Genomic DNA, 13,853 nt, shown 5'->3' on the forward strand with positions numbered 1-13,853 from the left:
CCTAATTGGAAGAATGCTCCAATTGAATCTTTAATAGGGTGATGTTTGAAGCTGGGTCTTGGTGCACACACATTGTCTTTTGTCATGGAATCACCAAATGGCGTTGAGTCTTATTTGCAACGCTTTTCGTTTCAAATACATTCAGATTTGGGCCTTAAGGTTTAAAAACTGACCTCAATTTTGAATCACACAAGTGTTTTTGCACGAGGATATTTACTTGAATGAATAAGTATCGAATAAGGAAAATACGGTATGATGTGTTTCCCCACAAAAAAAAGCAGTGGTACTGGTTATGTTGCATTATTTGGCTTAGTTGAGGCATGCTTTAGTAACCTCTGTTGAACGCTGGAGTATAACTCATCATCTCATCAATTACACATACAGCCAGTCTGTAAGCCATACGTCAAAGTCTGAAGTTGCTGGTATCCGATGAAACTAGGCTCTAAATTATTTAAGCGCTCCAGTCAGTGTTGCATGTGTCATTATGTGGAGGTATCACTATTCACAACAAAATAAATAGATTTAGCTTCGAGGGAATAACAGGGAAACATATTATTATCAAATCAGAAAAACATCTGTACGTTCTACCCATTTGAGGATGTTTTAACATTCTACGTTGAGGGATATATATTTAGTAGATGTGTAGCAAACGAAACATCATGCTTAACTTTATGAAACTACTTTACTTCTCTTTGCCTAGAACTGTAAAGGATGCTTCCTTTTCCTTCCCGCTCACCTGGAAGTGTGTGATACTCTCAGTGACACCAACCTGACCACTCTGCTGAGGGAGTCTGCCCTTAATTACATGATTCAATACCAGCTACGAGGGGTTGAGGAGATCCTCGTTCCTCCAGGATGTCAGCAACCGTGCAAAGTTACATGGTCCTCCTTGTAGTCTAATATATTAACCTCATTCTCTGATGCATGTTGTCATCACACGCAACTTTAAACACTCTGAAGTTCACATCTGCCACCAAGAGAAACATGGTTGACTTTTCTGGTCTGATAAAGAACAAAAAGTATTTACCTGAATTTAAGAAAGAAATAATTCTTTACATCAGATAATCTCTCCGCAGAGATGAGGTGTCTCTGGTGGCAAGACACAACTTAGAGTTCATATATGTATTTAGTTGACACTAATGAATATGCATGAGCGAGCAACCAAGCCCTTAAATTGACACCTTTGACAGTGTCGTCTAGGGTGAACCACAGAATGACTTGATACCTACCATGCAATCTTATCCCATGTAGGCACAGTGTCCAGAGGCCTGTTCCGGCTGTTGGTTGTCGACCAGTTATCCCCATCTTGTTTGTGCTCCAGTGACTATGGGCACACCACCTGACAGTGGTGTAGTGTATCCTTGTGACAATTTCTCTTAGTTGGGGGAGTTTGGCGAGCTTAATCAGTGAAGCGCAGCCAGAGGCCATTGTTATTGTTGGTGTCAGGGGGCCCATTGTAGGCTATAAGGCAGCAAGCACGTACGGTTTAACCTCAAGTGACCACCAGAACTTTCTTTAAATCAATTACTCACAATCTTAATGACTGGTTAGATTATTATGTGGTCGTAAATGTCTTCTATTGTATATCAACACATCACTGCATCCTATGTTACTTAAATGGACGACAATATCCAGCTTATTAATCGCACAATTTTGCCCAAACTGTGCACACTACTGTCGACAAAGGCACATTAAATTAAAAGCCTCACACGGATGTAAGAAAATTTCAAAATAAAAGTCAAGGCTATAGAATGACTGTATGCAATAAATTCTTATATAGTCTATGGTGTAAGCACATACCAGGGTAACATCAGAAGAAAATACATTAATGAAGATAAATAAATAATCATGGGCCGATGGGAGTATGTTAGCAACAGTAGATGACTACCTGCAGTTTAATATTTATTTATGTAGTCAGCAAGAATCAAGTTTTTGATTAATCAGTGAATTGTTTGATGTAATACAGTTCGTAATATAGTTTAATTAAAGTCATTTTTGTGTTCACAGAAATGTTGCTGTTGGCACCGATACTTGTTTTTCCACTTTATTGTGCTGTTGCTTTAGCGAATGCAGAGTGTAGCCTGTAAGGATACGCAAAGTAAGTGTTCACCCTTTCTACCACTATATGGCAGTATAAGTGTATTTAAACCATAGATTTAGTCATATTTACCTGCGTCTTTGTTAATTATCTAGGTTATTGATACAGATGTATTTAATGATGTTTATTTCATCTGATATTTGATGTTGATGGTTAATTTGCAACCTAGTTATAAACATGTATTTACTTGTTATATTTGTGTCATTTAAGAACCAAACATTCCTACATGGAAGAGTGAGCATGTGTCGTTCATGAAGCAATAAATAATGACAACTGAAAAATAAAGAGATGTTTGGTTTATTCTTATTAAACACTAAGCACAATTTACTTACCTCGTTGATTTATTTGTCACACTTCAATCCTGAATTGAATAGTTAAACAGAAGAGGTCAAAGGGCCGAGAAGAGAAGATGTAATGTTAGTCAAATGCTTTGGTCCAAAAAAAAAATTACTTCCTTTTTTTTGACATTAAGATACAGAAAGTTAGACTTTAGAATATAAAAAAAAAAAAGTCCTATTCTCACAAGACAAGAGCAAAAACAAGATTACTTGGTTCTCTTTTCTTCTTTGCTACCTGTCTTGTGACCCCTCAGATTGATCTCTGGAGCTGTAGGCGGATGCAGACCGTAAGATTTGTTACTATTTTGAAAATAGTCAGTTATCACTGATTGTGTTCATTTTAATTCCACCTCGAAGCCAGATTTTAGGTCAGCTTGTCGAATGCACAGAGGGCCCACAGAATTAGAACAATTTTATGTCAAAGAGAAAACCATTGCTAAAGATTAAATTCTTATTATAGGGAAGGGGATCCTATAATAATAGTTACTTGGCCAGAAAGGGATGCCCAAAAAATCTGTCCACGGACCTTCTGCCGTTTCAGTGCACAGGACCAGGAAGCTGCAGAAAGGGAATTGTATTGTGTATATATAGATATATAGCCATTTAATGGCAAAGCTGACTTCAGCTTGTTCTCCACATAGAAAGACTTCCATCTAGTGGTCATTCTATTCCATTCATCAGGAAGGAATCCTAGTGGGGAAAATACCAAACATCACATGTTTTCCTTGTCTATTGAGAACACTGACTCCATCAGAATAGGTCAATGTCAAAGCAATGTACGTCACTGAATATTGCACCACCGATTTCATGGTAATCATTCATCAAGACAGGCTCTCATCTTTGCTGCCATTTTTTTTTCTGTCTCCAGGAAACGCTGCATCCCTTTGGCTACATCCATCTGGCAAGCTGGCAGTGTGGTGGGGGAATTAAAGTGACACAGCTATATTATGTGAAAGTAAACCAGAGCAGCTCACAAGGGGGAGTCACCTTTTTATAGACTCATTGAGGATCAGAATCTCTCCAGACGTCCATAGATTTTGAGGAGACAGGAGTAGCCTACATTTGTGGATAACCTTTGATTTATCTCTAAGCCACAGGACGGGGATAACTGGATGCTTTGTTTTCATGCTTTTCTCTCTCATTGGTTTATAAGGCACAGATGAACAAGCAGCTGATGCAGAGGGCAGCTCTCTGCATCAGCCAACTTGGAGAGTGAGGACCCGAAGGCATCTTAAAATAGAAATTCAAAAGAGGAGGAGGAGAGAAAGGAGGAGAGAGAGGAGGAGGTTTTTAAGAGTGCGAGCATTGGTATGCCAGGCTCAAAAGCTAGCATGGCTGTGCAGGAGAAACACAGTGACATCCCTCCATCGCAGGGACCACTTTCTACACGTACCGCCAACAGCCAGAAGAAGAGGAATGGATTTGAAAGATCAGGAGGTTAGTAGCTTTTGTCTGTGCTGTTGCTTAAGAATGCATATATAATGTAATTTGTATGGTATCTGATCAAAACAAGCCTTTCCTTGAAGCAAAGCCAGAATGACTGTAGATCTCAAACACAGGGTCATCTGATCATATCGATGACGCATGAATAGAATATATACATTCTCTTTGGGAAACCATTCTGTAACTGAGCAAGGCAACAATAAACACCAGGATATCAGGGGGAATCTGTAGACATAATAAACATAGCATCACCAGCATCCTGATATTATTCAACCCTAAAGCAATTCATACATGTGATTGTTATCCCCCCCCCCCCCCCCTTGTGCTTTTGTATAAATGCTCTTCGGTCATGACGACGTATCAGGTGCTAGCATGTTCTCTTCGCTTTTTATACGCAAGCTATTTATAATGGCTCTTTCCATTGCAGCTGACCCCTAAGGCCATCCAAGTCCTCAATAGTCACTATTTGGGACCATTTGTCCAAGCTGATTTGGTTTTGCTTTATACGTAACGCCCCCTTAACGCCATCTGTTGTACTAAAAGATGCATTTACAGATAGTAGAAAATCCAAAATATCAAAGGAATATTGAGTGTCAGATTATGAAAAATAAGAAGAGGTCAGAGGTATTGCTATGGATTTATTTTAACAGAATAACATGCTGTTTTCCCCCTCACTTTTAGACAATGGTGGTTGTATCGAACCAAATTCACAGGCAAAGAAAACAGCCTGTTCTGTCAACAAGGCTGCCCAAATCCGCAACACAGCCACTCCACGGGCCACTGCAGGTTGATACAACTCTCACATCCATCCTTTTATCAGGCAGCTGTCATATTATTAGGATACTGTATTATGACTTTCAGCATGACTTCATTTTACAGACTGTCTAAATTTGGGGTTTTAATGTTTAATACAACTAATAGTATATTTATGTAATTTATGGCACCAAACCAGTGACTACAAAGTATCATCTTGGCGTTCTAGTGGCCAATGGACCAAATATTGATGAGAGGCTGAAAGCAGCACGGGAGAGAAGACAAGAGCACCAGAAGTTAATCGGTATGCGACATTGTTAATTCATTGTCCTCCATTTCTAATAAGATCAACACACATAACTGAGTGCTCTATTCACACTGGTTCACTTTTCCCCCCCCCTCAGCCTCTCGGGAGCAGGGCAGATTGGAGCGGGAGCAGCGGGCCAGGCAGTACTACGAACAACAACTGCAGGAGCGCAGGAAGAAACTCCTGGACCAGAGGCTCAAAGAGGAGAGGAAACGTACTGCTGTGGAGGAGAAGCGCAAGCAGAGACTGAAGGAGGAGAAAGTGAGTTTTGATGAGTGGAAATCAAAACACGTTTATTTTTAGAGAGTGCCGGGGCTTTCCCAGCTCTGGGTTGAGTAACATCGCCACTGAAGCTTGTTGTCCTGAATTAAGGAGCGATATGAATCTGCAGTGCGTAAGACAGTGGAGAAGAGCCAAAGGGCCCAACACAGCCTCGGTCAGACCTCAAGAGGAAGGAAACTCACCAAGAACGGTAAGCAGAGACAAATGTGCTTTCTTTTCTTCACTCTCTTTTAACATGATCTTTTAAAACCCATAACACCATTCTTAACAGTATCTGTTCATTGTGTAACATCTTGGAGTGCCTTATCTTTGTGTTTATGCCGCACTTAAAACTCTATACTGATCAATATGCTAGTACCACGTCGCTTGCCTCTGACAACATGGGAGAAGAACTTGGTCAGTCGCCTGCTTACCCCCACGTGCTCTTATCTGGCCAGGAGCAAGAGTGCTGGTTGTCAGTCCGGAGAAGAAGGTACTCACTCCCATGATAGGAGAACCCTGCTTTCACATTATGGCAATGCCAATTGTCTGTAGTGCATTTGTAAGATAGCCTACTACTACAACTAACCAGCTGTTCATTTTCCTCTCTGTTTACGCACTGCTTCACAATTCCATCACTGTTTCCACCATTTCTGCATATTTCCCACAATTACGGCACAAATCACTGGCTCAGTTGTCCATGTTTGTCGCCGTGCAGTTTCATTCCACTCCATAAATTCCACCATCACTGCCCCTCACAAACCCCAGCACCACTCTGGTTCAGTCCACCACATGCCATCCGCCTCCCCGAGTCCCAACAACAAGCAGCATAGAAGCATCAATACGGCACAGGTAATTCTAGCTGTCCCTCTGGTCTTATATTTTTTTTTTACGATCACCCAGCTGTCTATTTTTTCAGTCTTTTTCTGATTTGAGAAACATTATGTCAAAAAATAATTCTGATATTTCTTTTTGGTTTAGATCAAAGCAGCAAGACAGCAAGACGCTCAGAAGAAGAACTCAAATACTAGATCACCTGCCGTCAACACCAGTGTGAAAACAGCCAAAGTCAAACAGAGCAGAACAACTTCCCCCTCACCTGAACAGTAAGTGAAATGTTTCTGACCAAAAACATCCGCTTTACATTCATGACATAGTACCAGTGATCTGAACAAAGTGGGGCATCTGCTCCCTTCTTTCTGGATCTTAAAGGACCCCCCGAAGGTCAATCAGCAGACACTCAACCCCGCTGCAGCTCGAGCTCCCATCTGTCCCTGAGGAAGATGTTACCGTTTGTAGTTCAGCCCTCTCCCCTGGTAACTCAAGGCCTGTCAGGACTCCAGCTCAAGGTCAGCGAGAGAAAATCAGGGATGAAAATCCACCAGAGGCTCTGTGTTTGAACCTAACCGACAAAGAGACAGCAGATCATGGAAGTAAGCTCGAGAAATGCTTAAATAAAGTGCTGTATTTAAAACAATTAAAAATGTGTATTGAAGTTGATAATATTTCTCTTCAGGTCCTCCCCAAACGCCTCTTGAGCCAGCCCCACAGTCTCCTAAAGTCATGTGTAGACCTTCAGCCGGGACTACAGACCCAGGGGAGGCCTCACGTCTCCTGGCTGAAAAAAGGAGAGAGGCCCGACTACAACGTGAGGGAGAGGAGCAAGAGCGCCTGCAAAGAGAAGAGGCCGAAAGGTAACCATGTCCACCTACGAGACAGAAACACTGCAGTAGCAGGCCATCCAGTATTACAGGTCATGATTATTGGACATGAATGTATTCATTTATGTCCAGGCGGAGTCGTGAGGAGCTGGAGCGCAAGAGGGCAGACGAGCGAGCACGACAGCAGGCCGAGGCTCAGCGTCTCATAGAGGAGAAGATGAGGAGGGAGGAAGAGGAGCAGAGACAGGCCGAAGAAGAAAGAGCTCAGGCTATGAGGGAAGCCGCTCTTCTACAGAAACAGGTAAGAAATGCAAACATTCCTCAGTGCACGATGGCTTTTGCTGAGGGGACAACCTCTGCACCCACAGGGAGTCCTTCTGGATGCTTTTTATTTGTAATCTATTTCTAATGGGCATTCACTGTTTGTACAGAGAGAGGAGGAACAGGCCAAAGAGAGGGCAAAAGCAGAGCAGATGAAACAAGAGCGAGAAATATTTGCACAGAAAGAGGAGGCAGCTCGTCAAGCAAGAAAAAAGGTTTGACAGTATGTCTAAATAATCTGAAATGTTAATTACTATATCTGTACACAACACTATATTATCTGTGTTGATAAAAATAAAGTCTATCAAAAGCTCTGTCCCGTTAAAGAGAATGCACGGTTTAATAAAAGCCGTTTTATCTTCCAGCGACTTGAGGAGATCATGCGGAGAACCAGAAGGACAGATTCTCCAGATACGGTGAGATGTACTGCTAACTTTGTGTAAAAGTACATTGCCCCTGGGCTCATATGACACACATTCAGTATCCTAATGACTAACCAGCTCCACTTCTACGACCAAATCGGTTAATCCTTTTTAACACAGACATCTGTTCCAGCGAGTATTTTGCCAAATCAAGCCCAACCAAAGGAAAACACAGAGCCTGTGCGCAACGGCACTATAGAAGTTGCCGTCAAGCTGGCAGTGGGGGCGAAGACCTCCCAGCTGGTGCTGAACAATGAGGAGGACATGGTACCTGTTGTGGCCTTCAAAGAACGCAGGTCCCTCAGGACTCTCACAGGCCTGGAGGAAATCCAGAGCCACCAACGAGCAGGTGAGGCAGATTACAGACTTGTTCCATCAATCAGTCATGTCTGTTTCCAATCATATTTAATGAGGCACGGCAGAGAGACCACACAATCAGCACCATTCATTCCTCTTCAACTGTGAGCTGTGCAGGCAATGTATATAAAATCATTCAAGGCTGGTGAACAAGACTAAGGTGCTGGGGAAAGTCCAGTAGTTGTTTTGGTTGGTGGACAAGAAAGTTCCACACCCTGGTGGCCTCTACATACAATATTCAAATCATCCAGGAAAACTGCAAAGGAAAGAAAAAGTGCCTGTCCGCACACTGAAGCTTGCAAACTCACAAGTTATAGACCCTTTTAACAGCAGTCATTACAGGGTAAACGGGTGTAATTGATCAAATGATTCATGTTCCTGTTCTATTAAGTGCGTCACAGCCACTGCAGTGAGCCAGCATGCACAATACCAGGGCCCATCTAAATGGAACACGGCCATACTTATTGTTATTAATTACATCTATGTTTACCCTGCAATGACATGTCAACATGGCTGCTGTGAAAAGGGCCGATAAGTATTGCAACATTTCACCTCGTCGCGCAATGCCAGACAGTATGGGTGTAGCCTCTCCTTTCCCTGTATATAGTTCCCCTTAATGAAAAGTCTAAAAATAGATCACAAATGTTCTTCTTATCTCTTAAGCTGCCCTGAAACCTTTTGATTTAATATCTCCTTTTTGTCTTCCTATCGTGCATTCTCCAGAGGTCATCTGAGAACCTGCAGACATGGGCTCAAAGACTCTGTTGGAGAGCTGTGATTTCTCTGCGATACACAGGAGTCACACTGCAGTACAGCCATTTTGCTGCCCTTCGGCACCTTCTACGAGCATGTAAGAGTACAGCCTTGCCTCTCACTGAGGACGTCAGCATTCGGTCACTTTTCTGTGTGTAAGCCGTGGCACAAACATTGGGCAAGTTCTTTATTGCTTTCCTTAGTACAGCAGGTTTCTGAACTAATAATGAAGATCCAAAAACCAGTAGATGTAGACAGTGGTAATGATAGTTTGCTGGTGAGTGTTGCCTCTGGGAAATACTAGGAATAGCCATTCTAACAATCCCAACGTGTGTTAGCCATGCTTTTTTTGCTTATTCCTGATATTTCTTGCAATCCGAGCACTTTCCCTTCCTCGGTTTTGTCACGGTGGAATTAGAATAGCTCAGGTGGCTGTTTGCGCAAAGAACAGAAGACTATAGGTTGTTGGTTAAAGTTCATGTAAATTCCTATCTTTCCCTTTGATTTTGTGAAGTATAGCAATCACATATTTCAAAGCTGCTAAGGAACTTAGTTTCCAAAGACTTTGCTTCAGTTTTGTGGGTGTTGTTTTAGAGAATACGATGCACAAAACATTTATTGCACTGACAGTTGCTTTGTTTGATTCATTATATCACTCAAAGCAAAGTTTCAGGCGTAGAGGTTAAAAGAGTTTATTATAATAAAAGCATATAAAAACAAATGTATCTGATCATCAATATTTGATCCTATAGTTTAAGGATTGCTCATAACTATCACTTGTGAACCTGTTAAAAAGTTGAACTATACACCATATTTCATTAAAGTTGAGACTATGCCACATCTCTGCCTTGTTTTTCACTTAATGTGTTGACTGTAAACATAAACATTTGAAATGAAATAAACACGACAGAATAAAAAAAGCTGCTTGTCCATAATGTGCACGAATGTAAACACTGCACATCTCTTAGCGTTTGTGCTGAGGAAGTCAAGGGTCAACAGAAGATCGAGAAAGAGGCTTAATCATTTGCAGCAGCCGTCTGGTTTCTTCCGTCTGCGCATGCACCTTCCAGAGCTGAGCCTCCAACTCACTGCCAGCCAACAGAGAGGAAAAGCCTCCGTCTGCAGAGGAAGACGGCACAAAGCAGGCTCACAACTCCTGACTTGAAATGGTACCTAGTATGATAAGGTCACTGAAATGGCTGCAGTACCCTGAGTTGCTTAATAAGTAGGGGGTGCGACAAATACACACCTTTCTTGAGGTTGAATACGGTAACTATGCCGAGCTGCTGCAACTTAACATCCTTCTTTTTGAGAAACACCAACAGGTACTCCAACATGGTAATGTAGTGAGGTCTCAGCAACTGGACCATCTCCTCTGGGGGAATAGTGTGGAAACACAGAATATAACAATATGTAAAAATACAAAGCCAAGCTGGTTATCAGAAAGGAATACTACCACATAGCATTACCAGTCATTTCTAGTGTGCTGATGATGGCCGCACTGTTGTAGGACAACTGAGGCTTTTGAATTTGTCCGGACAACCTCACGAGTCTTGAAACTTGCTCTGATGTTATTGTCACCGACAAGTTAGACTTCAGTGGATCTGAAATAGTGACATATCGTGAAGGATTATGAAAATGATTCATATAAAAAGAGGGATCTTATTATGTACACACACAGAACTAATTCATCACTCACTCCAGGTCATGAGGTGATGTAAGCACGACGTCACATGCAGCGAGGTCTCATCTGACACGGACGGAGACAAAAGGGCCCCGAGGAGTCCTGATAAACACAGACTATCCATCACAGCCTAGATAACGATGATGGGATCAATCAGTCTCAGGCAACTTGCGCAAACATATTTACTACAAACACGTGTCGTGAAGTCATGAACTGTAGCCTCAGTGTACCTGCTGACCCATGCTGGAGCTACACAGGTCGGTGATGATCTTGCAGCTGTGTGTGATTATGACAGATGTTTGATGATGAAGCAGCTGACCAATTTCCTCCAACAGACCCTCACTCACGAGGACGTCCTGAAATCAAACCATGGAAATATTATCAATATTAAGATGTAAACAGAACAGTTGCTTTATATTTACAGTCTTTTTTTTTTTTTTTTTACATATAAGGACATGAATGCCCCAATAGTATAATAAATCCCTTTTCAAAGTCTTCCCAGCTGTTACACAGCACCAATAGTTACCAACTCCATCATTGTTATGATCGTGCTGTGTAGGAAATCGTACATTGTTCGGTGGGTGTGCCGACAGTGCAGAAAGTAGTGTTATGGCAGATTCTCTCCGCACAGGAGAAGAGTTCTTCAGCAGCGCCTTCAGGGGCACCAAACAGTCGAGCTCCATCAGCTGCTCCTGGATCAGCACTACGCGCACAAATGAAAATGACAAACAGCATCTGCGTTAGGTATGGCATCAATCTCTGGCTTCATTGTTTATAATTACCGTTCTTTGAGAGAGTTTGTAGGCATCTGCATGCTTGAGTCGAATTCTGAAAAAGAAATACGTACGATTTTTATCAAACATTGTTGATGATTTACCTTCAAACTCAGACACTTAAAGTCACATTTACCTTTTGCACAGAGGAAGACACGAGAGTCAGAAGAGACTTTAACAAAAAATGCCCCCCCATGCTGAGCAACTTTGGGTGGTGCTCCCGAACAGCAGTGATGTTGCACAGAGCGGTGCAGCTGTAAAACTGAACTTCTGAGTCTGAGGACTGCAGCAGAAGAACCAGGACAGGAATGGCTCCCACTTCACATAAGATCCTGGTGGACCAATCTGGGCAAAGAAGAGATTTGTTTGTGTTGTATTAAAGCAAAACAAAACACAGCAGCTTCTGGTTCCATTAAAAAAAAAAAAAAAAGGAAATGATCCCACCTGACTGTGTGAGGTGTAACAGAGCCCAAGTGGCGTTCTGTTGCACCTGTGGCTCGTAGGACTTGGCTAAAGCCAACAGTGGCATGATGCCATCCACCATGATAGCTTCACTTTTTGATTCTGTATGAAAAGAAAGAAAAAACCTCCAATGAATGCTCAGCTGATCGCAACAGAACTACAATGGTATGTTGTGTCTCTGCAGACTTACACAAGATATCATTTGGGGCGAGCCAGGATGAATAAGACTGGAATACTGACGATGCAGAAAGGCATTTTGTGAAGCACCTTCTTTCTATTTCTCACCATCTCCTCCTCTGATTATTCCCATATGTCTTGCAGTAAAAGCTCATACAGCATTTGTGGCAGAGTGCAGAATTACATATACAATATACTGCTATCCTCACATAACAAATTATGCAAAAACAAATACACTTGCACGATCAAATCCTACTGTAACACTAAATAAATGGCTGGTTAAATTAGCAATACACAAATACATTGATTGCTATGTTTTCTATATGTTGTTTCTAATTTTTTCTGTCCTTTCACCAAATGCAAATTATTTACTGTCGAGATATTTTGTGAGATTTATTCAACAGGGTCCTCCCAGTCTGAACAAACCTGAGGAAGCCAGCAAGGTGACGCAGGCACACGAGTGACACTGAGCGGTGGTGTCAGCAGACTGGAACAGCTCCAGGATGGGCACCAGCATCCCCATTTCAATCACTAGCTCTTTGCACACTGGAATCAGAGCGCATGGACAGCAATTATGACCATCGGATCCACACAAATGGGATTTCAGGTGTAAACTGTGATGCATAATTACAATTTTTAATTCAAAAGTCAAAAGACGATACTTTAAATACCTTGTGATTCTTATCTCTTACCGTTATTCTTGGCTAACAGATTGACCAAGGAGAGAGATATCGTCTTTTGCACATCTAGGTCAGTTGATAAAAGTAAGGCCATGATTGGCTCCATGAAGGCATCTGGTAGAGGGGATTTCACTGTAACACACAAAGCAAAAAAAACAACATTGGTTTAAGAGGCAGACTTTTGTGAGTTTGTTTAAGTTCTTGACGCCCAAAAGTATTTTTTTGAATATCCAGGAATGATCTACAAGTTAAACACAATCTTAATTAGCTGTCAGTCTCACTGGCTGAAGCCAAAAATGAGTTTTAAATTCAGGTCCTAAATAGCCCACAATGTTCTCTCCACCAAGTAGACACAGGAATCTGTCAACTGCCATGTTTAAGCAAAATATAGTATGTGGTTACGCTTTGCATATAACTGGATCTAACCTGGACTAAAGGTAATACTTTATATGAACCATTGCTTCTGTACTTATTATACTGTGGGTTTTCAAAATAAAATCTATTTGTTATGTCTTTAAACTGACACTACAAACACACGCTGGGAATGGTCTCCCAACACTGGAAAAAAAATACAGTTGAACATTTGCATGATACCAGTCCTACTCGTTGGAGGGCTTATCTCGACAGTCAGTGATATGAGAAACCTGGAGCGCAAACAATAGCGTCATTCTTTGCACCACTGACCTGCATGCTGTAATGACGATAGTCAAGCAACATAGACATCGGTTTGATTTCTTTACTCACAATGATGACTGACATGTAAATAATACATGGCTGCAGTAGTTTGTAGATCAGTGTCTTCCGAGGATGCAAGTCTGCTCAGCGCATGCAGACTTTCCTGATTAAGTAGTTGAGTTTCATCATCTAAGAAAAAAAAAAACAGATACAATTCCCAATATTTTCTTATTAAGTTACAAATACACCTTTGATGTAACGTTGTATGTCCTCCTAAATTACAGATCTAGCTACATCAACTGGGTAGACTTCCCTCCACAACAGTGCTGTCTACAACAAAGAAAATGAACAATGTTCTTACCACACAGCAGGTGTAAAGAGGGCAACTCCTGCGTCCTCCTCCTCAGGAAACTCCTCTCCGGGGTAATCCTAAAGCAGGTGCACTGAGAAAGTTCCCTGAAAACGTCTCTTATTTTTTGCTCAAACTCTCTGCAAACCTTCCTCAAATAAACGCAAAATTCTTTCAGCAGTCGGGAGCAATCCTCACAAAAGCCAGAAGCCATGACCACATCTTCAGCAGAAAGGCACTGCACCTGCCTGTGTTGCCCAACCTGCACACAGACACGCCCACTGGAACGTCACGTGACAGTGGGGATTACGGCTCAGACCCTTTACGCACAACTCTTAT

The 13,853-nt window shown here is 41.8% G+C and overlaps 2 protein-coding genes across 2 annotated transcripts; one reads left to right on the top strand and one right to left on the bottom strand.

The window, feature by feature from the left end:
- The first annotated feature begins 3,767 nt into the window (after window positions 1-3,767).
- Window positions 3,768-8,695, top strand: map7a (microtubule-associated protein 7a). The gene is made up of 15 exons (XM_076108026.1): window positions 3,768-3,873; window positions 4,561-4,665; window positions 4,862-4,936; window positions 5,037-5,200; window positions 5,312-5,411; window positions 5,577-5,693; window positions 5,919-6,052; window positions 6,182-6,306; window positions 6,413-6,633; window positions 6,717-6,894; window positions 6,994-7,162; window positions 7,293-7,397; window positions 7,548-7,598; window positions 7,725-7,953; window positions 8,685-8,695. Exons 1-15 carry the CDS (start codon window positions 3,768-3,770, stop codon window positions 8,693-8,695), a joined length of 1,890 nt encoding a protein of 629 aa, XP_075964141.1.
- A 1,004-nt stretch (window positions 8,696-9,699) lies between these two features.
- LOC142968551 (uncharacterized) lies at window positions 9,700-13,728 on the bottom strand. Its single transcript, XM_076108457.1, has 13 exons — window positions 13,527-13,728; window positions 13,235-13,354; window positions 12,503-12,622; window positions 12,237-12,356; window positions 11,616-11,735; window positions 11,308-11,516; window positions 11,181-11,226; window positions 10,968-11,101; window positions 10,629-10,754; window positions 10,414-10,528; window positions 10,184-10,318; window positions 9,964-10,089; window positions 9,700-9,833 (listed from the first exon to the last, which is right to left on the bottom strand). The coding sequence occupies exons 1-13, from the start codon at window positions 13,726-13,728 to the stop codon at window positions 9,700-9,702; spliced, it is 1,707 nt and encodes a 568-aa protein (XP_075964572.1).
- Between the last annotated feature and the right edge of the window lie 125 nt (window positions 13,729-13,853).

This window comes from Anarhichas minor, unplaced genomic scaffold, assembly GCF_050575085.1.
Source record: "Anarhichas minor isolate MPS153535 unplaced genomic scaffold, ASM5057508v1 ptg000040l, whole genome shotgun sequence".
Lineage (NCBI taxonomy): Eukaryota > Metazoa > Chordata > Actinopteri > Perciformes > Anarhichadidae > Anarhichas > Anarhichas minor.